Genomic DNA, 24147 nt, shown 5'->3' with positions numbered 1-24147 from the left:
TTTTTTTTACACTTTAACTCCTCCGTCTCTCTCCTCATCCTTTTCCAATTCCCCTTCCTGTCTGTATCGTCGTCACCACTCAGCGAGTGGGTTACCGTCACCGAACATAATCGATTCTGTTACTTCTACTGTCGCTCATCTCTCACCACGCATCTTCTCGTTTCGCTCTCTTACTTTTCTTTTCCATTTCTTTTATCCCCATCACAGGTCGGCATTTTGTGGTCTTTCCAAATCTTACCTCGATTATTATACTTCTTCTGTATCTATCTCCTGGCCCTGGTGCCTGTACATCCACCGCCTACACGTCATATTTCCTGGGTTATTCTATCCGACCCTTTTCTTATTTTTTTATTCCACTTTTCTCCCTTTTCCCGGGCCGATCAAAACCCTGGGAAACAGATCACTTTGGGTTGAATTTTTTTTATCTTTAATTTATCTTAGTTCAGGTCTTGGCCGGGGGATTGTCATACCCACAACCTGTACTCGGCGACTCATCTGAAACTCTTCGAGTCTACCGAACTTCTCTCTTGACCACTGCTTCTCTCCTTCACTACTCTACATCCACTTCCCTCCTCGTCATCCTTCCCGGTCCACGTTTAGCGTCTCCCTGGCCAGGCACGTCTTGCAAGAAATGTGTCCTCGATGCTAATGGTTGTGCTCTGCCACCTACCGCGTACAACCTACCTACCCTTGCTTCGCCATCATCGTTGGGCATTCGGCTAAAAACAATCATCATCAGCCTTTTGCTACATTCCACTTCCCTCCCCCTCCCTCTTCACCTCATCCCTGGGCCGGATTTGGAATAAGGAAAAATACCTATCCGTAAGTTATAACACCAAGCAATAAAGAAGCCACCACCCCATCGGCTCAGCGCCCTTGCTCCTCGTTCCTCTCGACATCGAGTACGGCCCACATGCTGACAGGAGGTGCGCAAATCGGTTTAGTAGTCAGCTTCGTGGGATCGACACCGCGTTTTCTCAACTCCCGGGGACCCCAACCATTTTAGCTGAAACATCGTATTTAATGGGCCGAGGGTCACCTGAAAACCCCTTATCGATCAGTACATAGACCCTAATTCGGCGCCTGTGTCAATATGTCATCATTCTTACCTGTGAATAATATTTCCTCGCCGCAAGATCGTGTGATGGAGGAGGCGACGCCACCGACCACACCTCGACCCCATCTAACTAACGTACCGGAGGCGCAAGACGCCGCGAAAATGGCGGATATGGAGAAAGACGGCAGTACGCCCCGAAATGTAAACAATCCTGACCACCCTTCTCAACCCGCAGGTTCGCAAGGGAGTGGGTTGTCAGTATCCGAGGAGGCATCACACGGTGACTCGGAGGGTGATCGTGATGGGTCGGACCATGACTCGGACCACAAAGGCGATGCTCCCCCGTCAAAGAAGAAAAAAGGACAACGGTTTTACTGCACAGACTACCCGCCTTGTAATCTAAGCTTTACCCGAAGCGAGCATCTCGCCAGACATATTCGGAAACATACTGGGGAACGTCCGTTCCAATGCCATTGCTCGCGACGATTTTCCCGACTGGATAACCTGCGGCAGCATGCTCAAACGGTGCATGTGAACGAGGAGATTCCGGGCGACTCGCTGGCAGCCACCGGAACCCGGTTTCAGCGTCAGATTCGAACCGATCGAGTGCGGCCCCAGGGTCGAGCTAGGGCTGGTACGGGTGGCAGTCAGGGAACTCATAGCAGAGGCCATAGCCGAAATCTGTCCACGTCGAGTATCACGTCGACTGCGTCGACATTTAGTCAACCTCCGGAGCTTCGGCGCCGACCTCCGCCTTTGATCATGGCGAATGATGGACGAGCTCGTCTCGCTTTAGATACAATGGGCGATCCCCCTAGTACACCACCAGGTCAAATTCGTGGGGTACCGGGCCCAGCCGTGGCTGGCTCACCCTACGCACCCTCTCATATCTTTGCTGGAGGCAACGGCAGTCCTCATGTCGCCTCGCCGATGTCTGCAGCATCTCATGCCTCTGGTTTCTGGGATGGCAAAACCGCTGCGCGTCGCTTGTCCGTTCCGTCGGGAGCCAATCCTTTCGCATCGCAACCGGTCAATGCCTACCCCCCTGGTTACGCAAACACGGCCTCGACAGCTGCATATCACCCTCCGGGAGGGGTTTATGCAAGTCCGGTGAGTTCCAACTACTCGGTATCCCGGGATGAGACATCGCATAATGCAGCGGATGCCGATTTGCGGAGACGTACCTGGCATCCATCCACGTACTCCACTGTCTCGCGGCCCGCTACTAGCGGATACGGCAACTACCAGCCTACCGAGTCATTGCCGCCATCCTATGGCGCTAATACACAGGACGAACAACCACCGCGTCTGCCGGGAATTGAGAGCTTTGATAAGGTTGTCTCACAGCGGCCTCTCACTCCACCGGTGCGCAGGCCAAGCCCGATGCACCTTGATAACGCCAATAAACCGCCACCTAACTATAACTTCGGCGGAGGGTTCAACTATAACAAGCCCTCTGTTCGGCCACCTCCCCCGATTTCTGGCCCTGGACATCGCCGGGGTCATGTTTCCTGGGACATGTCATTACACACGAATTTGACTGGATTGCATATCCGGGACAAGCCCCTCCATAAAGATGCATCACACTGGAGCCAGCAAACTATAGCAGAACTTCACAATGTTGGTTCTCGCCCGTCTTCATCCTACCATCCACAGCAACAATACCAGGATTACCGTGGACACCATTCTCGCGGCCCAAGTTACAGCAGCGCCATTCATGCTACTCGAACATCCCCGGAGGATTCAAGCAGCAGTGAAGGAGTTCATACCCCATCAACGGCATCGCTTGAGTACCACCCTGCCATTGTGCACAACAATGGGTACATCGAACCGCATCATACCCCTTTCTCATCCGATACGTCTCAAACAGTACGCACCCGTTACCCGATGAATCGATAACGGCCAGGTCACTAATTGAACTATAGGCATCACATTCTGATGGGTACCATAGCAAACCCAACCCTGGGACTGACTTCTTCAACAATAACCATCCGTCGGGCAGAGAGCCCGGTATGGGTAGACTCGAGGCTCTGGTTGCTGTCGCAACCAGTGAGAATAAGGAGTCTGCAAAGCTGTTTGCATGAAATATATTGTCTGGGATGTTACCAATGTATCGGAAATCGACCAATTCACATAGATTCGCGGTGCCCGAAGTGGTCTGGTGAAATCCTCAAAGGTTGCGATCTCTCCCGCTCGCTCTACCTTTTTTCTTTTCTTTTGTGATGTTGAGCCGGTGTTGCATATCACAAGTCACCTGGCCTTCTCTTACTTTTTCCCCTACGCTATTCTGGATATAGTTATGGCGTTTTAGATCCTCGATCTACTGACTTCCTGGGAGCTATACACCACCGCTTGACTGGGAATTGTTATGAAGTGATGACTGATGAATATGATGCATAAGTGACTCGATTAACAGGGAGGGGGTTTGACTCGTGGCTACCAGTCTCTTTCGGGTGTCTTCATTTCCTTTCCCGTTGTTTCCCCTGTCTGTCTTTTCTTCTCAGGCTCGCGCTGGTTTTTGCATGTTGGCATGTTCGGGCGTTGTTTATGGGTTTGTCCATAGCGCATGAAGATACCCATCGGCCTCAATCTCGAGTTCAGCTACGAGGTTCTGGATGGAGTTTTTCTACTCTGGTCGTGGTGTGGCTTCAATTGTTCATTAGGATTGCCTTGTTTCTATCTATCTATATATATGTGTGTGGACGTTTCGTTTGTGTGGCGGGGTTTTGACGATCGTGTTTTACTACATTCGGGTCTCGATATGGTTATTCTGCGAGCATGTACGTGATCAACTAGTTTGCAAATAAGTGGACAATAAATACGGTGGTCAATTTGTTGGCCATGCACTATCTAATCTTTATTGTCGCCTGTTACATAAATGCGTAGCCCTGATGTGCCAGCTAGACAAGGTGCCTGCAGAGGAACTCCCGAGATCCCAGGAATGGATGCTTCCAGCCTGCACCCCGAAGCGGAACGGATGGCGACGATCCCATGACGTTGTGCCCCACATTTACATCAAATCATCGGTTCCTTGAAACACAACGCGCCATGGAGAAGGAACATAAGGACATGACTATCAGGTGACGTCGATGAGAAGCGATGCAACGCTCGAGCAGAGCCTTCAAGTGGTATTCGCAGATGGGACATGACCACTGGGTATGTACATATGTATGTACTGTGTATGTACGAAGTTAGTACATACATGTACATACGTAGAGAAAAAGAACTAAGAACTAAAGTACTTAGTAGATTCCAGAAACTGTAACTGGCAGTCGTGGTAACCAACAGAAGAGTATGCCCAGTGAAAAACCATATACGTAGTCTGCGAAATAAAAAATAACACAAGGAAACTCCAAGGCGCAGACGTCATACCCCATGACAGGGTTTCCCTCTTACCCCAGACTTTTAAAAGTCCTGTTTGCCTCGCCTTCATACACCCAGTCCGATAAGACTTCCATTAACAAAGCAACCTTGGACTCGAATCCCATCACAGCAACTGCAATCCATCGATAACAATGTCGAACAGAACCGGTCTCTACGCTGCTCTTGCTGCCGCTGGTGTTGGCGGTTACTATCTGTATCGGGCCGGTGGTGACCCAAAGGTTGCGAAGCAAGAGATTAAACGTATTTTTGTCCCCTTCCAAATTCCAGTTAGCTTTTTATCGTTGTGAACGCAGAACTGACCTTATGTAGATGATGCCGATGTAGCCCGCAACAAGGTCCCTACGGATAAGGCCGAGAGAGCTGGCCAGAAAGTTGGTTCGGAAGCTGGTGCGCATATTGACGAAGCGGTAGGTTCTTTGTCTCCCTATTTGAAATGGGCTCAGATGTTCTATCTATTTTCGTCTTCTCATATTGTATAAATGAGAACCAATGAGCGCTAATGAGCGATTAGGTGTCAGATGTCCGCACCCAAGCACAAGATGCCAGCAACCGTGCTTCAGGACTAGCTCACGAGAGTCTCGACAAGCTTAATGACGTGCGACAGGATGCGGCGGCAACGATCAAGGCCAACGTCGATAAATTTGATAAGACGGTAGAGCAGAAGACGAGTGAGGCGAAGGGATCTTTGTCGAGCTGGTGGAGTGGTAGCAAGTAATTTGGTGACTTTGCGTCTGGGAATTGAATAAAGCGCGTTATTGCAATGGTTTAATTATGTTAATATCAGCTAGCTCATATCCTCTTTCATGAAGGCGATTAATGTTATTATTTCTCATTGGCATTGTTATTATCACTGAAATGGTTGGTTGGTGATGGTGGTAATGATTAGAAGTATAGTCTTGGCACTCTGCATGGAAGGAGAAGATTGTATGTGTAGTGTCCGGTTATCGTTGGCACTGACCACGTCTGATAACTCGATAATCTCGATAAGCTAGAGGATTCGATAGAGGGGCTCTCCACTGGTAGAAACTAGTAGTGGTGTGTGGTGTGTGGTATGTTGCATTCCTGTCATGCCGATTACCGTAGTGACGAAGTGCCATGCACATAAGTTATCCACTCGAGGACTTGTAGAGCTGTGGTCTTCGGACTCGACTTAAAAGCCCTTCCAAACATATTCATCTTATAAATACTTAAAAAAACCCCCAGGGGTTCGTGTCACTGACAGCGGAGTAGATCCGGTGTGGGCGACCCAATATAACCGCATCCGGACACGACGCCAACACGCGCCAAACGCGACGCGCTCCACCAGGGAAAAACCTAATCGCCAGCTAAATAATATCAAGTGCCCACCCACTCCTTCCATGCGAACCATTCCCCAATTGCATTTGTATTTTATGCATCAAACCTTCCTGATTGTCTATATGTTCCTTCCATAATCTATATCTCATCTCATTTATCCTCAATAAGCAAGGCAGTCACGATGCCGCGCACATCCACCCGACAAGCCCCCCTTCCCCGAGGACAGGCCGGCATCCAAAGTTTCGCAAGAACGACCAAGCCCGGTCTCAGATCAGCCGCAGATGGCAAGCAGGCCGTGGCCAGTCTTCCGGTCTCGCCTTCCAAGAAACGGAAACTGAACGAACTCGAGAACGTAGACTGCAGTAACCCGCGGACTCAAGGAAAGGGGGAACCCACGACCGAAGCGCTTACGCCCTCGAAATCTCTCCGGATCAAAGACCTGTCATTGTCTACCCCCCGAAGTGGCCACTATGCATCTCCTACCCGTGCGTCGCGGACTGCTGTCGCTGATGAAATATCTGCGATCCCGACTTCGCCGTCGAAGCGTGCTAGGGGCAAGACTACGTCGCGACCTAGCGCGGCAGTTCTCCATGTACGTCCTGCTTGTGTGAACGACTTGCTTAAGCTGCATTCGGCTTTTCTTAAAGCGATGACATTTCACCATGCGCACCACGGTACGGTTGCTCCCGCGGATTTGAGGGAGTTTCTTCCCAGCGTTGAGCGGTTGTGGAAGAAGCGGAAGGTCGTGGTGAAGGATCTGCAACGGTTACTATGGATTTGGGAGCAAGAATCGGTTGCCACAGGGCTCAACTATCGAATTGCCAATTATGGATTGGGAAAAGTCTGTTTGGAGCGTGTGCGTCGGGAGCAGTGGGTAATCGACGATAATGCATTGCAAGAACAGTTCGAGCAAATCGTCGACTTGCTCTGGGAGAAGGCTCTGGATGCCGCTGATGGTGATGAAAGTCAGGTGGATTTTATCGCAACGCTGGGCGTTTCGTCCATCCACGAGTCGCTTACACCACTCACGAACTTTCGGAAAGGTCAGCAGCGGTTGCAGGATTTGAAGGGCGGGGTAATTAAAATGAAAACGGAGAAGCTTAAAGCAGCGCCTGTGGAGGAGTCCCCTGGGAAAACACCCGATGCGACGAATGCTCGTCGCACAGGACTTCTGGACCGTATCAGGAGCAAGGCTCTCCGTCAGTCGAAATTACCGCCCCCTCCGTCAAAGGAGATACTGCTTCGTCGTGCTGCTGTTGAACGGATTGAGGAAGTTGCCGGTGTGCTGGCTTTGCTGAGGCCGGCTGGTTATGTGGGTAGTGGACCAACAGCTACTGTGGCTGCCCAGAGGAAGCCGTTCCGACTAGAGATGATTGTACAGAATGTGCAGGACTCATCGAAGAATCCTATTTCAGAGAAAGAGGTGGAAATTTGCTTGGAAGTGCTGGCTCGGGCCGACATTGCTGGACAATGGGTCGATCTCGTCACCGTGAATCATATCAAATCAGTGGTTCTGAAATCTTCTGCGGAAATCAACCTGAAGGATATCGGTACGAAGGTGCGCGAACTGAAGTTTGACGAGGACGAGCCTGCACCTGCCTCGAAACCCTAATCAAAACTTTTACTGTTTAATGTGTTTTGGATGTCTGGTGTTGCTGGGTTGGATACCCCATCTGTGGAGTTTGATACACATGACTTTATTATCCCCTCATGTAGCATCTATTAGCGTTGCATCTATCATATACCTCTCTAGCTATTAGGAAATACATATCAATCATGCTGAGCATGAAGTACTTCATTTCCTACATGTAGGCGTTTTTTCGACCTGTCACTTTGTAGAATGATAACGGCTCCTGTGATTGGTCCATGCTGCTTCAATATATCGCGAACGCGACAGCACGTGACCGCGTTGCCACGGAGCGCGTCTCCTGGAATTATCGAAATAGATCACCGCTGGCGGAGCTCATGGTCAATCTTCCATCCATCTTGTTGGAGACTAAACTGGCAAGATGTCTTCTCGTCCAGAACTTAAGGTAAGAGAACAAAACAACCACCCTCTCGAACATTCAATAACATTTTGTCCTGTTCCAGGTTGACGACGAAGTCGGCTTCATTCGTTTTTATCGTTCCCTCGCAGCAAACAGCAACGATGAAACTATCCGCGTTTTTGACCGCGGTGACTGGTATTCTGCGCATGGCGCCGAAGCCGAGTTCATCGCTCGCACTGTGTATAAGACCACATCTATACTCCGCAACCTAGGCCGCAGCGACTCCGGAGGCCTTCCCTCCGTTACCATGAGCGTGACCGTCTTCCGCAACTTCCTGCGCGAAGCTCTCTTCCGACTCAACAAGCGTATTGAAATTTGGGGCTCAGTCGGAATGGGTAAAGGCCATTGGAAGCTGGTAAAACAAGCTAGCCCGGGAAACCTCCAAGACGTGGAAGAAGAGCTGGGTAGCGTTGGTGGATTATCCATGGACTCGGCTCCTATTATCTTAGCCGTGAAGATCTCAGCCAAGGCCGCAGAGGCTAGGAATGTGGGAGTGTGCTTTGCGGACGCCAGTGTGCGGGAACTCGGTGTCAGCGAGTTTCTGGATAACGACATCTACTCCAACTTTGAGTCGCTTATTATCCAGCTCGGGGTCAAGGAGTGTCTGGTGCAGATGGACTCTAATAAAAAGGACGTTGAGTTGGGGAAGATTCGAGCTATTGCGGATAGCTGCGGGATCGCCATCTCCGAGAGGCCAGTGGCTGATTTCGGTGTCAAAGATATTGAGCAGGATCTGACAAGGTTGTTGAGGGATGAGCGGTCGGCTGGTACGCTGCCGCAGACAGAGTTGAAGCTTGCTATGGGCTCGGCGTCTGCATTGATTAAATACCTTGGTGTTATGTCTGATCCTACGAATTTCGGCCAGTACCAGCTCTATCAGCACGATTTGTCACAGTTTATGAAGTTGGATTCCTCGGCGCTGCGTGCTCTCAACCTTATGCCTGGTCCGCGGGACGGATCGAAGACTATGAGTTTATTTGGCTTGTTGAATCACTGCAAGACGCCTATTGGGAGTAGATTGCTTGCGCAGTGGCTCAAGCAGCCGTTGATGGATTTGGCAGAAATCGAGAAGAGACAGCAGCTTGTGGAGGCTTTTGTCGTCAACACGGAGCTGAGACAGACTATGCAGGAGGAGCATCTTCGCTCCATCCCGGATCTGTACAGACTAGCGAAGCGGTTCCAGCGCAAACAGGCAAACCTGGAGGATGTCGTGCGGGTGTATCAGGTTGCTATTCGTTTGCCTGGCTTTGTCAACTCTCTCGAGAATGTGATGGATGAAGAATATCAGACGCCTCTGGAGACGGAGTACACTTCCAACCTCCGGAGTCACTCCGACAGCTTAGTGAAACTGGAGGAGATGGTTGAGACTACGGTTGACCTTGATGCGTTGGAGAACCATGAGTTCATCATCAAACCTGAGTTTGATGAGAGTCTGCGGATCATCAGGAAGAAGCTGGACAAGCTCCGTCATGATATGGGCGTTGAGCACCGCAGGGTAGCTCGGGACCTCGATCAAGATATGGAGAAGAAGTTGTTCTTGGAGAACCACAGGGTGCATGGATGGTGCTTCCGACTTACTCGCAACGAGTCCGGCTGTATCCGCAATAAGAGAGAGTACCAGGAATGCTCTACACAGAAGAACGGCGTCTACTTTACTACGTCGACTATGCAAACACTTCGCCGGGAGCATGATCAACTGTCCTCGAACTACAACAGAACTCAGACTGGCCTGGTGAATGAGGTTGTCAATGTCGCTGCGTCCTACTGTCCTGTCCTGGAACGACTTGCCGGTGTCCTAGCACACCTCGATGTCATTGTAAGCTTCGCTCATGCTTCTGTCCATGCGCCGACCCCCTATGCTCGGCCCAAGATGCACCCACGAGGCACCGGAAACACGATTCTCAAGGAAGCGCGTCACCCCTGTATGGAGATGCAGGATGACATTTCATTCATCACTAATGACGTGGCTTTGGTCCGAGACGAGTCTTCCTTCCTGATTATTACTGGTCCAAACATGGGAGGTAAATCAACTTATATTCGCCAGATTGGCGTTATCGCTCTCATGGCTCAAACGGGCTGTTTTGTGCCTTGCACGGAAGCAGAATTAACCATCTTTGACTGCATCCTTGCACGTGTTGGTGCAAGTGATTCACAGCTCAAGGGAGTGTCTACTTTCATGGCTGAGATGCTCGAGACATCCAATATTCTCAAGTCGGCAACGTCCGAGTCTCTTATCATCATCGATGAGCTCGGACGCGGTACAAGCACATATGATGGATTCGGCCTAGCATGGGCCATCTCCGAACATATCGTCACAGAGATTCGCTGCTTCGGTCTTTTCGCTACTCATTTCCATGAATTGACAGCTCTTGCCGATCGATACCCCAAGTCTGTCAAGAACCTGCACGTAGTCGCCTTCATCGGCGATGGTACCGACGATGACAGTGAAGATAAAAAATCCAAGCGCAACCAGGTCACTCTCCTGTACCGTGTCGAACCTGGCATTTGTGACCAATCATTCGGTATCCATGTTGCCGAATTGGTCCGCTTCCCGGAGAAAGTGGTCAATATGGCCCGTCAGAAGGCAGAGGAACTTGAAGACTTTACTTCATCGGAACAGCAAGGCCAGCAGTCATCCATGGCGATCGATGGATACTCGCAGGAAGAAGTTGAGGAGGGCAGTGCCCTTCTCAAAGCGATGTTGTTGAAGTGGAAGGCGGAGACCGAGTCCTCTGGTAAAGAATTGACAGTGGAAGAGAAGCGACAGATCATGCGTGATCTTGTCGAAGCGGATGAGAAGCTGCAAGCGAACAAGGTCTTCCAGGGCATCAAGGCTTTGTAGATTAGTATTTGCGTCTTTTTCTTTTCTCGGGGTCATAGCGGTTCGGCGTTGGGGTGGTATCAATCTCTGTATGTGTGATCTACGGACATGAGGATAAAATGTGTAGGAATAATGTTATCCAAAAATTTCCAGTGATTGTTTCTTTGTACGTCTTGCTTAGGGTAAAAATGAATGCATAGCCCACGCATCCACATAGGTCACGTGGGACCGCGGAGGTCTAGACGCTCTACCGGGATAGTATTCTCAATCTATAAGCGCATTGTCTCCAGTCCTCACCACAAACAGCCGGAGTTTACCAGTTGTCCTAACCTTTGGTCTCGCAAGTTTCGTCGCCTTCCTTGAGCGATCGTCATTCCTTCCGTGCAATCTCGGACTATTGAATCTGTCACTCCCTTCTTGATTCTGGTTTCAACAACTATGCGCGCAAACTAAGGTGTTACCCGCCGAACCACCGTATTTCATGCACCCCTTTTCTATTCTCACACTCGGCATCTTCGTCGCGGGCTACATCACCGCAAGGTGGGACCTCGTTACTCGATTATATGAACTGGCTATATTTGCTTGGGATCACGGCGTTGTGGTGCGTGTTGTTTGCCAGCCCCTCTCTATCTTTTACCCGCCGCGGGATACTTGTTCGGCTCTGTCGTACGCGCGGCCCGGGCCTGACTTCCATTATACGGCATTGGTGTCGCATGGACTAATTCTCATATATAAATAGACACGAACAGCGAAGGGATTTGTGCTTTTGTCTGTTTTTTACTTTCTCCTTGTCCTCCCTATCAGCTATCTGGCTGCGAAAGAAGGCGAACTGGTATGCGACACACCGATTGAATCAAGCCTGCAATCCAATGGAGCGAGAAACCTGCCTGCGAACAAAACCGAAGCTAATAGGTCTAATGCTAGCACCCTCGATACGTCAACCTGGGCGTATCTGCCCGAGAACAGTTACGCCGCCGCGGCTCCTTTTAATCACGTTTGAAGGATGACAACATGCTCATGAGCGATGGATTGTTGCGGGTATTTTGGCCATATGACCTTCCTCGGTCATCGTCACAGGGCGTGATTGTCGGGTGGAAGAATTCGGAGCTGGACCTATTTGTGCTGACGGTCTTAGAGGATGTGGAGGTGAGCTGACGCATTGGTTGGCTTTCATACGCTCTGCTAGTGGAATACTGACAAGCCCTTGGATTTACTAGTCTCGGAATGTCGACAATGCCCTGCGTGCCGGAATCCTTTTTCGCAACAGCCCCCATCCGATTGTGAGGATATTCACGCTCTGTGGCAGATCTGCCATGCATGTGCTGGGGACGACCAATCCACGAGAGCTACCGACAGCGTTTAGCCCGTCGCACCTGTATGTGAGTACGCAATCGTCGTGTAAGATCCCTCGGATATATTGTCCGCCGGAGACGAATGTGTCTGTTCAGGTTATCATGTTTCATCGCCCCCATCCTACCCGAATGGAGTATATGTCGCTAGAGCCGATTTCCCTTGCTCTGGGCGACAAGGTGTTTGCTGCGGACAAATCCGGTTCGGTATCCGACAAGATTGATACAGAGGAGGAAGGGGATAAGGCTCAGTCTAAGAAGTTGGTTGAAAAGCTTAAGCTTCATACAGTCGTTAAGCATGTCCCGTCGCACAAAGAGCAGGCACTGCCCCTCATAATCAACCAAGTGAATTGCGCCTACGAGATGGGAAAGCTCATGGAAAAGAATAGCCATCTGATTGGGATTCGTGTCAAGAGGAGTATGAGCGTTGGTGAGCGAGTTGTCGAATCTGCAACCACCCTGTGGGATCTTTTTGTCCTTGGTGTTTCCTATGTGTTCTGGCAATGGGTCTGGCCTGTTGTCACACGGGTCTTCGTCATCGGTCTTGTGTTCCACCGAACAATTGCTGAGATAGTACTCCAGATTCTAGAGTGGCGCGCTCGGCCCGATGCAGCAGCTTTGAAGGACATATCAGCAACGGCCCAACAAGTCGATATTCGGCTCCAACAGTTCTGCTATTGGCCCATTCAATACGTCAAGCTGCGACAGAGGAAGGATAATTGGGAGAGTGTAACTACCAGCCATCCAGACTATATTCGATTCTACAACAGTCTATGGCTTGTCGCAAATGACGTGATTATCGGTATCGCGTTGGGTTCCTATATAATCGACAATGCAAATTGGGTGGCTTTGCAAATCAACTCTATTCTTACTGGCTGGACTGTGGAAGGATTACAACGTACTATTTCTTGGCTGATGGACTGGCCAGCAGGCTTAAAGTTGAATAACGAGCTCGCAGCTTTTCTGGGCGATCTGTTTCTGTGGGTAATAGAGAATTGGGCTGGTAAGGACTTCCCCCCATTGGTGTCCTCCAGCTAACCGAGAAAAGCTTTCATTGCAAACCTACAGCCTTACCTTCCTCACGTTATATATATTGTTGGATGCTCTAGCTTCGCAGGCGCCAGCATGCCGATTGCCCTCTTCTCAGATCTCGTGTCTATACTGACCGTGCATATTTACTCATTCTATATCGCCTCGGCGCGCATCTTCAATTGGCAGCTGACTATCATCATATCCCTATTCCACCTGTTCCGTGGTAAGAAGCGGAATGTGCTGCGCAACCGTATAGATTCATGTGATTACGATTTAGATCAACTCCTGATTGGGACGATCCTGTTCACAGTGCTCTTCTTTCTCCTTCCAACCATCATCGTTTTCTACCTGGCTTTTGCAACCGCTCGGATGTCAATCATCTCGGTGAAAGCGGCACTTGATACATGTCTGGCTTTCTTGAACCACTTCCCACTCTTCGCCTTGATGCTGCGGGTCAAAGATTCCCGGCGACTGCCAGGTGCGTTCTTACCCTCTCACATGGCGGATCATCAAGCAATACATAACTAACCCGCAATTACAGGCGGCATTCACTTTGAGCTCCGCGAAGAGCACGACAAGTCATCAAACACCGATTCGGCTTCCACAGTACCATACATCCATCTTGAGGTATGCCACTCCACACTCACTACCACCCTATCTGAAACTATCCCCACTCTGGGAAAGAATACCCAAACTAAACAAAAATCAGTCAATACCCCTAACTCTTCGCGCCATGTTCGACCAATACTTCCAATTAGGCCATCGCCTCCGAAAACACTATCTCTCGCCGCGCGTGATCTTCTGCCTGGTAACAGGCCGCTTCGTGCCCCCAATCCACCGTCGCAATCTCTACAGCATGCAATATAGTATGCTTCCTGCTCGTCGGGCCGGAATGGCCGAGGTGTGGTCCTTGTTGACCCAGCCTCGTAAAACGAATAGTGGCAGCAGCGGTTCCTCTACCATGGTTGGGGGAATGGGTGCAACGGCGAATGGGTTACTGAAGGTTCCAGGCGGGTTCGGTCAGGGTGATATGAGGAGACGAGGACATCGATGATGTGACACCTGTTGTCTTTGATGGATGAGATTTGGAAATGAGTTTACGCGTGTTTATGCACATAGAAATAATATAATCTAATTCAGTACTACTCATTTAGTGATCTGGTTTCAGTGTGAGTTGGTCCTTCGCATGTTCTGTATAGTTCAAGTAAAATACCCATTCCTATGAATCGCTCGCAAAAGATCTCCAGGCTAGATCATCCTTCTCCCCCTGACGTCCCATGTCAAGCTAAATATACTACTTCACAAATGCAACGGTCCACATCAATCGTATCAGGCGAAGGTTCCCTAAATGCTATATAGTCTGAGGAAAAATCTAGTTTACATATAAGTACATGAGGGCAACTGTGTTAGTACAGAATTGTTAAAATCAGCAAGTTGAGGTGAGGCACTCCAAAGAAGTCATCGTAGACATTGTGGTACACATGAAGCCTTAACTGGCTTGCAAAACGTGGCGTTTCCAAGAACCAGCATTATGTTGCCAGAGATCCGGACAATGAGCCTGAGACCTATTTCACGTTGAGCTGCCAACAAACATTGCAAGAGAACTTGCGCCGCAAAAGCTTGGCCGCTCATGGCAGATTGAGATATGGTCTAGCCATTAACAATATCAATATTTCAGGCTATTGGACTCATTTGCTTGCTTATTAGTTTGTATGAGGAGCGGAGATGAAGCATGTATAATGAAGTTAAAGATCAACTCCTCCGAAGGTGCTCAGCATCATTCTCAGCGTTACCCTTCCGAGCATCTTCCAGCATAGAATCTATGCCTTTTTCTTTCAACACTTTCTGCCGAGAAGTTAGCACGCACCATGACATACGGGTTCGTGATATGTTACATTTAAGCATGTCTTGTATTTAGAGAACAGCTCTTCGCAGTCATTGGATGTTGTATTGCCACGAAGGTATTCTGTTTTTCGTCAGACTTTAAGAAATATAGAAATATTTAGCGGGAAAACTTACTTTCACTGTACCATTTGAGAAAGCAGGTGTCATATTTCCTGGTCAGAGTTAGCTGTCATAGTGGATTTGGACGTGGCTTAGGTGGAGACTACTCTTTGATATCATTGCACTCAGGTGCTATAGAGGCAGACATGATGGGCCTTATTAAGTAGGAGACTTCACAGGGATGTCAGAAGACGCTTTTTCTTTTCCGTGTCAATGGCTGGAAGAGTGAGGCAAATAGGATAAGTAATGATACGCCAGCAAGTAGATGAGGATGATCATCGCCGCTGTACCCTTCTAGTCTGAACTTAGTAGGCGGTCAGCAGTCCGCCGGCGTCTGCATTTCTCCACCTCCGAATTTTTCCATCTTTTCTTTTTTTGTATGAACTAAAAGTGATTATTGGTTAAACAGGACTGCCAGGCGCAAACAACCTTGCCCTGTTTGTCTGTTCATTACTAGTTCAGCTCTGTATTTGTCATTGGAAAGAGGTTACTTAGAGCTAAAGCACAATGGATTCCGCAGCAGACTTTCCGCCGTTCCAGCAGCGGTTAACGTCGTCGCTCGTGCAGATGACGCGCACTGTTGGTCAACTCTCTGCTGAAGATCTCAGTTTTCACCGCACTTCAAGTGCCGAACTCTCCGAGTCTATCGATGAACAAAGTGGCAGGATTCTTTCACTAACCTCTTCTCTCTTGAAAGCCGCCACAGCCGGTACCGATTTGCCCGCGCCGATCCTGCAAGATGAAGACTCCATTGAAGACAATTGGCGCGGTGTGGTGGATGTTATCGATGCCCTTTTGGAAAAAGCAGATGCTTGCTTGGATGAGTTTACCGGTGTGATTAAGAGACTGAGTCCATCGCAGCAGGAGCAGAGTGCAGAGAAGGCTACAAAGAAAACTACTTCGAAGTTTCCCACCATCTACGATTATGGCCCGTCGAAGATCCCGAAGCCTCAGCTGCATTTTGAGCGTCAAGTCGACAACGCCGATGCTTCACCTTTCAAGCCATTGCTCAGGACTAAACCACATGCGGTGGTTCCGTTGGAGAAATCTGTTGAATCGTCAGACCCTGCGACGGGTGTTAGAAACCCGTATGAGACCGAGATACGCGCCGCGAAGTATCCGGAGTCTACCTACACTGTGTCATCTCCCGTTCCTTACCAGCCTTGGGAGTCGACAACGGCAACTTTCGTAGATACCTTGGAAGGGGTGAAGGAAATGCTGAAGGAGCTTAAATCTGCGAAGGAGATCGCGATTGACCTAGAGCATCACGATGTGCACTCCTATCATGGCCTTGTTTCTTTGATGCAAATCAGTACTCGCGATAAAGACTGGGTGGTCGACACACTGAAACCGTGGAGGGAGGAGCTGCAGATGCTTAATGAGGTTTTCGCGGATCCTAGCATCCTCAAAGTGTTACACGGTTCGTCCATGGATATTATCTGGCTTCAACGCGATCTAGGTCTCTATGTGGTTGGCATGTTTGATACTTACCACGCTGCTTGCGCTTTGAATTACCCTAAGCGGAGCTTGAAGTTCCTGCTGCAAAAGTTTGTCAACTTCGAAGCCGACAAGAAGTACCAAATGGCCGACTGGCGAATTCGGCCGATTCCAGAGGGCATGTTTGACTATGCCAGATCCGATACCCACTACCTTCTCCATATTTTCGACCACTTACGCAACGAACTAAATCAGAACTCAACGCCCGAAAACAACCTCGTCGACTATGTCTTGGAGAAGTCAAAGGACGAAGCTCTGCAACGGTATGAGCGCTCTCCTTATGATGCTGCCACAGGCCAAGGACCAGGTGGCTGGTATGATTACTTATCGCGCAATCCTGCTGTCCTGTCTAAGGAGCAATTTGCCGTCTTCAAAGCAGTCCATCAATGGCGTGACGCAGTTGCGCGAGAGGAGGACGAAGGCGTGCAGTGTGTGTTCCCCAAGCACATCCTTTTCAAGGTTGCCCACGCTATGCCTCTGGACTTGGGAACATTGTTCCGGACACTGTCACCAGTCACGCCCATCGCCAAGGACAGAGCAGCGGACCTCCTGGAGGTCATCAAAAATGCGAAGATTGAAGGCGCTGACGGCCCTGAATGGCGTGATGTGTATGTGAAGCCGACAAAGACGGGACGATTTGTTCCGGCGACGGAAACCGAACAGGGTCTCGTGACGCCACCTATGGCTGAGGAGAACTTCCCTACCGCTGCACGCTGCGAGGTCTCCCAGTTCTGGGGTGCAGTGTTGGACTCTCGGGAACCTCTTACCCCTCCCGAGTACTCTGCCGTCGCCTCTGCAGAAGCCCTTCGACTGTCGCTCCCGCTGCCACCCATGCCTCGTACAGTATCTGAAGCTCGCGACAAGCTTGCTGGCTCTACTGCTGCCAAGCCTCTGCCCGTCAAACCTACACCAGCCCCTGTTGAGGCACCAGAAGAAAAGGAGGAGAACAAAATCTTCACGGTCAAAGGGCTTGGTGGCCCGCGCAAACGGAAGAGCGAAGAAGCTCCGTCGCCCGAAGCCGATGATTCTAGCGATGTGATAAACATCGGGGAGAAACCGTCCAAGAAACAGCGCCGTAAGGAAAAGAAGAACAAGTCTGCGTCGCAGACTCCGCAGCCCGAGGAAAAGAAGGAAGAAGCTGAGCCCTTTAATTATGACGCCGCTGCCTCTGTCCTGCACGCACGGCCAGTCCAGACCGGCACACTTCACAAGAAACGACCATTCAACCCTTACGCGAAGGCGCTTGAGGCGCCCAGTGGAGTGCGCAAACAGAAGCGCGAGACCCCCGGAAAGTCGTTCACTTTCAGGTGATTCTGTTAAAATTAGATCTTTTTGTCTGGTCTTATGTACGGGAGATTGGTTGCGCTGATATAAAATGTTTTGAGTACATAACGATACCCGATTAGTTGGAGAATTAACGAATCGAAGGCATTGACTATAGTCATCGTCCTAGTTTCTTATTACGTATTCACACTTTCCAACCACATCAAACCCCGTTCCACAAACTAAATTAGAGTCCCTCTAACCATGAAATCACCCTACCCTACAGAATGGACATCTCCCAGATAAAACAAACTCAAGGCCCTTCTAAACTCCCTAAAATGCAGCCTCGGATTCAGTATTGAATTCGCCCAGCCATCTTCCCAACCCACACCACCCTAACACAGACGTTGTTTACCTTTAACCTCCCATTAGTCACACTCCTATCATGACGAGGTACGACTAGTACATAGTCCCAGGGGGGAACCCGTCCATACCATTTCAAAATCACACCACTTAGAATTCTCTCATCAACATCCACCAGGTTTATATATACACACAGACCAAGCAAGCTACTAGACTATATCCAAACAGAAACAAATATATGTACAACATACTGTACAAAAAAGTTTGATGGAAGATCACCCAACCCCCTTCCCTTCATCAAGACCAAATCTCACACAAGAAGCAAACCCTCCACCTACGACCGAGCCAAGGTCTTGCGCCGCTGGCTAACCATATATTTATACATCATAGGCGTTCCTATTCCGCTCCATCAGAGAAGGTCAAATAACAACAGGAAGGGAACATACCAGGCACATAAAGCACGAGAAAGAAGTAGAAGATGCCAGCCACGAAAAGACTAGACGTGGCATTGGCAGCATGATACATTAGCCACCATTCGCTGCTGATTCCAATCGGATATAGTACGAAGAAGAGCGAGTATCTATTTTTTTTTCTCGTGTTAGTTCAACAACAATCTGGTATGCAACTGGGGTATGGAGTTGGTTGGTTGGTTAGTTAAGCATACCTTAGCCATTTCAACGCAGCGGGTATCGGTAGCCCGGCAAGCATTACGACGAAATATAGGTATCTGACGGTATCTGCCGCAGACCAGGCGAGTAACATCGCTGGGTAGGCCCACGATGGGGCAGTCACGGCCGGGAAGGCATAGTTAATGGCCCAGACCTGTACGCTGCGGCCGAAGACTTGCGTGAAGGTTGTGAAGACGGGGCTTCGGGTGATTCCTTCACCCCGGGGGTTAGTACTATGTACATGATATAGGGGGGTGAGACGGGATCTGGTCTTACCGGCCGCGGAGTGGAAGATCTCTGCGACTGCTAGGGTCTGCGTCCATCGCGTCCAGGGCTCGAGAGTTGTGTATGTTGATGCAGGGTCGTGGGTTGTGAGGACGGTGAGGAGGATGCGGAGCCAGAGGATTATGGATATGGCATTGTAGAAGAGGAGGTAGGCTCTTTTTGGGGAGAGGTGTTCTTGCGTAGGCGACATGGCTACTAGTGTCGCTCTTGTGCTTCTATTGGGGTTGTTTTTTGATGCTGGAGAAAGTCTGGGGTTGAAGATAATTACTTAATTGGTCAATGCGTTGAACTAGTCAAAGTAGATTTCATGGTTCGTTCTGCTTTGTCAGCACGATAAGAACCTCTTGTGGTTTACGATGGTTGTACGGAATATCTGCATGGCTACTTTCTACAGTGGATTGGTTCTGAGTGTTGTATTCTAGGTGCTGATTGGGGTAGTGGGTGTTGCCATATCAAAAGTCATGCATTATCTGGCGGTTGGTGGAACTTTCCCTGTCAAGCATACATACAAACGGATCTATCAAGGCAGTGGCCCCTAAAAGGGGTAACCCCCCTAGAATTATGAATATCCCAATCTCTCGGCCCCAAAGCGCCCGATTGACTGTCCTTTTCTATAGTTGAGCTGAAGGCTGTCGACGTAGGTGCATTTCATGATTTTGTGGTACGACCTCCTGTGGAGACCTGAATGCAGTGGGAGTTTCTTTCAATTGCATCTCATGGATGTTGATCATTTTAGGGTTCAGTTCCCCTTTCTAGAAGGCTTCAAGTAATTTCTGTGTTCTACCAGTCCAGGGTCCACGGTCAAGCCGACAAAGAAAGGCCTACAAAGGAAACTAAGAGCGAGCGTTGAACTAGCATGCGCCTTTATGGCTAAGTTGTTCAGGCCGGGCCAGATCTGCAGGTAGACGGCGATCTGCAATATTGATAACGAAGGGTATTAAGCTAAGAGCTCTCCAGTTAGTGCTATGCCGCGTGTAGTAGCTACCGGGCGCAAGACCCTGTCAGGTCGAATGCTGATAAGTGTTGCCTAGAAGTTCAGTTCACTCGAACATACCAGACGCCCGGCACCAAATGTTGACGCGGCGCGCATATACCGTTAGGCATAGATGGTCGATTGTTTTCTGTGAAGAATGATGCCCAAGGTAAAAGTGATAATAGGTCCAATATAGGAATGTACCACCATGAGTAGTAGGTTGAGGCCGCATAGGGCTTAGACGGGAGCGGTTGGAAATCTCGGTGACGCCGAAACGGATTGTGACACGAAGTGCCTTGTCCTTGGGAAGGACAGAAAGTGTTTTAGAAGACTTTAACTATAGGGACATGTGTTTATGCCTTGACAATAGTACCTAGAAAGCTACCCACCCCCCGAGAAGGTGATTGGTTGTACCTCCCGTTTGCCCTTCAAATTTCTAGGTACTTAGGTGCCCGTTACTAGGTTCCATCCATAGTGCGAGTAACATAACCATAATTGAACCGTTGACGGATACTAGCTTATCTGTACTTAATCCCTGATGTACCCAACGCCGTTAATTTAGACTTAACCTGCATTGCAGGGGGTGTCAGCTGGGCGCCAGGGTGGAGACATGTACGATGACTAACTTCTCCGGTGTATGCAATTGATGAGCAATCAAGCTATCCCTGACACCAGACAGAGGCTGATCGACATGTCCCTGTACCCTGAGTGGAGAGATTGTTTGGTGGAAGAACCGTTGAGGCATTTGCCACTGGGAGGAGGTCTGTGGGTTCTGCACGATGGGCAAGAAGATGCGGTGTGTGATTTGGAATAATGCCTCAGTGGTCGATTGGTCTAGATGGTGTGCTTACTCTTTCTTTCCGTCAGCTTGGGGGGTGGTGAGATAAAGAGCTTTATGAATCGTTCTGTCCAAGGAATCAAAGAAGGGGCCTGTGTCACGATCGTCTCTTTTTGTCATGGATCTGGTATCCTATCAGAACGAGGGTACCGTCCTCCCGGTACTTGGTCTGTCCAGGTACCACTCGTAGTATGTAGAGTCATGATTCATGCATTGCAATCCCGTCGGGGCGGAGGGATGGAATATCTCGTATTCCAAGGGTGAGGTTCGTGTTGGCTGGAGCTGTCCGTGCTCGCCCAGCTTTTATGCGAACCATCCTGTCAACCATACCCATTATACCGTAATTATGGACATACATCCATACACGGAGGTCTACTTTAGCTTAGAGGGTGTCACTGCTGTGGAAGCCTGGAAGGATGACAGAGGATGATCCAAGAGAAGACAAGGAAAAGATAGTCAATGGATTCCAAGCTAAAGTCTGACAGGAGAGGGAATGTCAATGAACAGCTGACCGCTCTTACGTATGTACCCCGGACTTTCCCTGAGCAAATTGACTGGGTTTAATCCCCGTTGGATTGCATCTCTAACCACATGACTCCTGAAACATCTGTGCGGTTGACAATTTACGTGCATGGACGCTAGTGATCTTTAGTCTCTCAGGAACGAGAGTCCATGATGTAATGGATTGTCGGTCTCCTTTTTGAGACAACCGGCGTGATTGGAAGCGGATGATGGCGGACGGTGTCGTATGGACTGATTATCATCCCTTAATTCTCACCAAATACCGAGAAAGAGTATACCTATCCTTGTATTAACAGTCTTATCCCCTCCTCTCTCCTAAAAAAAAGATTCAAGAGAAAAAAAGAATAACATTGACAGAATTGATAGAATTTGAATCCAAAATACCTATCAAGTCGAATGGGGGGACACATAGAATCTACTAAACCGCATTGAGCCAGATGAGCGGATTAAATCATTTAATTCGACGCAGGTACCAGCCATGAGCCTGGGCGCTAAGGCTCCTTGTATGAGCGGTCTAAAGCTTCCCGTCCTCCCTTATGAAAAGCAAAGAAGAGAAAGAGTGGTCTCATCCCTATGAGTTGATGATGGTTATGGTTTTTATTGTTGTTTTCTATTATTTTTTACCTCACTTCCACTGTTGCCTACTGCATTCAGGGGGTATAATACTACACAATATAAGTCTTTGAGAATCTAGAGAAAACCTCCCTGTGGTGGAGCTCGGGTGTAGCGTGGCCCCCCGTTATCAGTTATGGATGGATGAACCTGTGGGCCATCCTGGAAAGATCCATGATTCATCCAACAAGGGAGGGTGAGGTGGCCAATGACATGGAACAACTGCAGCACACGAGGCAAATGCAAGACTCCGGACCAGACGAAACCACAATCAAGGAGGACAATGCCTGCATATGACAGTCTGCTATAGAAAAAATCCGGCTTACTGACATAGCACTAGTCACATACTCTAGAGGTCTACTAAGTATACCTCAAACTATCAATCACACAGATGGTCTGTGAAACAAGGTTAAACTGTGAATCATTCCTGACCTTTCCTTGGCTTGATAGCCGCCGCAAGCACCGATTTATTAGCTAAAATTCGAAAAAAAAAAAAAATATTACGAAGTACAAGACGAGGGCAAAGGAGTCCGTCATCACGGTTGCGTGTGCAGCATCAAATCGGAGACCCAAAAATCCACCGTACCCCCTGTCCTCCCGACGAGTGGCAAGAATTTGATTTGGTTGGCTTCGGTTGCAGTGTAACTGGAACAGGGGGTAGGAAAGTTGAAGGGAGCTCGAAACGTCTGCATCGCTTGGTATTTTTTTTCTTGCTCTTTTTTTCCTTTCGTTTCCATGTCGCTTACTTTGATTTCTTTTGCTTTCTTTTTATTAATGTTAAACATCTTCCCTTCGGTAGAGTTACTGTTACCAGCAGGCAACACATATGGACTTTCGGCCCTACCCAAAAAGAAGGGTACAATGACAATTTAGCCAAGACCGACCACACACTTTACTCCATACTCAAACTAACCGACTAACGAAGGACACTAATCACTCTAGCTATGTCCAGCATGTGGCTCCAGATAAGTCCCATGTCGGTATCTACCTACTTGCCCGATGGAGCAATTCCCCTTGCGTCCCGAGTCCACATCCTGCACTACACTTTGAGTATCACACACCCTCTTCACACACATAAATCGTCCTCTTAGGCTTGGAGAAAGGAATCAATCGGAAGACGATCGTCCGAATCCATTGTCTTACTGAGAAACATCTTGCATCTCTTCCGTAAGTTGGCGGGATTCTTTGTCATGGTAATTTTTATTGTTGTCATCCTGGCTTAGGTAACTGGAATTAACTTTGGGGGGATTGTTCAGTCCAAATCTGTCCAAGCGTAAAACGTTGAATTCGGAGAAAGGCGATAGACATGAGGTGATATAAATCTTGATGGGGAAAAGAGAGAGAGAAAAAAGGCGAAAATCGTAAAATTACTGGGACCAGCCTAATTACTCCATATTTCGTATAGGTCGATAGTGCTGTACACCAAATGTTTAATTTTTCTAATTTTTTTTTTAAAAAAAAAAAAAAAAACTCAATTAGTAGGCTTTCCCCACTGCGACACATCAAGACTTCAAGACTAAGATTCCAAAGCATTGACTGACCGATCAGCCAGTGCCGGTTGTTCTTTTGGACATTGAGATTACAGTACTCTGCGGTGTACTCCATAATAGTTTCTTGTACGGGGATCGACGGCAAAGGTGGAATCCTAGAAAGGAATGTGTTCAGGTACGGGCAGGGATTGATTAGTGTCGATGGGTCCTGGGGTGAGTGAAGTGGAGAGAGCAAAGTATAGACTACCCTTGGACAACCATTTTTCTTGGGTTCCTCATCTTTCAACATTACCGTTCAGAAAATTTCTATAGATCAGAGAAGAGCCCCCCAAAAAAGAGGGGAAAGGAAAAAGGCGCACGTAAAGATGCCCTTAAACAAAAAGAAAAAAGAAAAATAAAATAAAATAATAATAATAATAACTAAATAATTCGATCAACTAATATACCAGGTGCATATGTATGTCTATACTCCATACGTACATATGTAGGTACAGGATTCTTAGTACTCTTAGGTGCCTTCATCGCGCTTGGGTTTCCTGTTCCTGTTTGCTGCAAGTCACGGAAACGCAACTCCACTGCTTCCGATCCCTAACGCCCCAAAGGTAACAAATTGTTTTTCTCCCACCCCCCTCAATATTCTTTTTT

The 24147-nt window shown here is 48.7% G+C and overlaps 8 protein-coding genes across 8 annotated transcripts; 6 read left to right on the top strand and 2 right to left on the bottom strand.

Moving 5' to 3' along the window:
* Positions 1–1093: 1093 nt before the first annotated feature.
* Positions 1094–3141, top strand: ABOM_008831 (C2H2 transcription factor; the record flags this gene model as incomplete). The annotated part of the gene is made up of 2 exons (XM_022535960.1): positions 1094–2926; positions 2983–3141. The coding sequence occupies 2 exons, from the start codon at positions 1094–1096 to the stop codon at positions 3139–3141; spliced, it is 1992 nt and encodes a 663-aa protein (XP_022387395.1).
* Positions 3142–4572: 1431 nt separating this feature from the next.
* ABOM_008830 (uncharacterized protein) lies at positions 4573–5156 on the top strand (the record flags this gene model as incomplete). The annotated part of the gene is made up of 3 exons (XM_022535959.1): positions 4573–4681; positions 4751–4848; positions 4953–5156. The coding sequence occupies 3 exons, from the start codon at positions 4573–4575 to the stop codon at positions 5154–5156; spliced, it is 411 nt and encodes a 136-aa protein (XP_022387429.1).
* Positions 5157–5918: 762 nt separating this feature from the next.
* On the top strand, positions 5919–7349 carry ABOM_008829 (DNA replication factor Cdt1 C-terminal domain-containing protein; the record flags this gene model as incomplete). Its single annotated transcript, XM_022535958.1, has 1 exon — positions 5919–7349. The coding sequence occupies one exon, from the start codon at positions 5919–5921 to the stop codon at positions 7347–7349; it is 1431 nt and encodes a 476-aa protein (XP_022387412.1).
* A 397-nt stretch (positions 7350–7746) lies between these two features.
* On the top strand, positions 7747–10627 carry ABOM_008828 (mismatch repair ATPase MSH2; the record flags this gene model as incomplete). Its single annotated transcript, XM_022535957.1, has 2 exons — positions 7747–7770; positions 7829–10627. 2 exons carry the CDS (start codon positions 7747–7749, stop codon positions 10625–10627), a joined length of 2823 nt encoding a protein of 940 aa, XP_022387428.1.
* A 990-nt stretch (positions 10628–11617) lies between these two features.
* Positions 11618–14041, top strand: ABOM_008827 (phosphatidylinositol N-acetylglucosaminyltransferase; the record flags this gene model as incomplete). The annotated part of the gene is made up of 5 exons (XM_022535956.1): positions 11618–11752; positions 11824–12958; positions 13004–13465; positions 13529–13614; positions 13697–14041. The coding sequence occupies 5 exons, from the start codon at positions 11618–11620 to the stop codon at positions 14039–14041; spliced, it is 2163 nt and encodes a 720-aa protein (XP_022387422.1).
* Positions 14042–14739: 698 nt separating this feature from the next.
* On the bottom strand, positions 14740–15139 carry ABOM_008826 (uncharacterized protein; the record flags this gene model as incomplete). The annotated part of the gene is made up of 4 exons (XM_022535955.1): positions 14740–14832; positions 14883–14953; positions 15007–15044; positions 15099–15139. The coding sequence occupies 4 exons, from the start codon at positions 15137–15139 to the stop codon at positions 14740–14742; spliced, it is 243 nt and encodes an 80-aa protein (XP_022387423.1).
* A 359-nt stretch (positions 15140–15498) lies between these two features.
* On the top strand, positions 15499–17799 carry ABOM_008825 (exosome nuclease subunit RRP6; the record flags this gene model as incomplete). The annotated part of the gene is made up of 1 exon (XM_022535954.1): positions 15499–17799. The coding sequence occupies one exon, from the start codon at positions 15499–15501 to the stop codon at positions 17797–17799; it is 2301 nt and encodes a 766-aa protein (XP_022387426.1).
* Positions 17800–18448: 649 nt separating this feature from the next.
* ABOM_008824 (putative membrane protein) lies at positions 18449–19257 on the bottom strand (the record flags this gene model as incomplete). Its single annotated transcript, XM_022535953.1, has 3 exons — positions 18449–18510; positions 18561–18694; positions 18779–19257. The coding sequence occupies 3 exons, from the start codon at positions 19255–19257 to the stop codon at positions 18449–18451; spliced, it is 675 nt and encodes a 224-aa protein (XP_022387427.1).
* Positions 19258–24147: the final 4890 nt, after the last annotated feature.

The sequence above is a fragment of the Aspergillus bombycis genome (genome assembly GCF_001792695.1).
Source record: "Aspergillus bombycis strain NRRL26010 chromosome Unknown contig00066, whole genome shotgun sequence".
In the NCBI taxonomy this organism is placed as follows: Eukaryota; Fungi; Ascomycota; class Eurotiomycetes; order Eurotiales; family Aspergillaceae; genus Aspergillus; species Aspergillus bombycis.
This window is presented reverse-complemented; position numbering and strand designations above follow the sequence as displayed.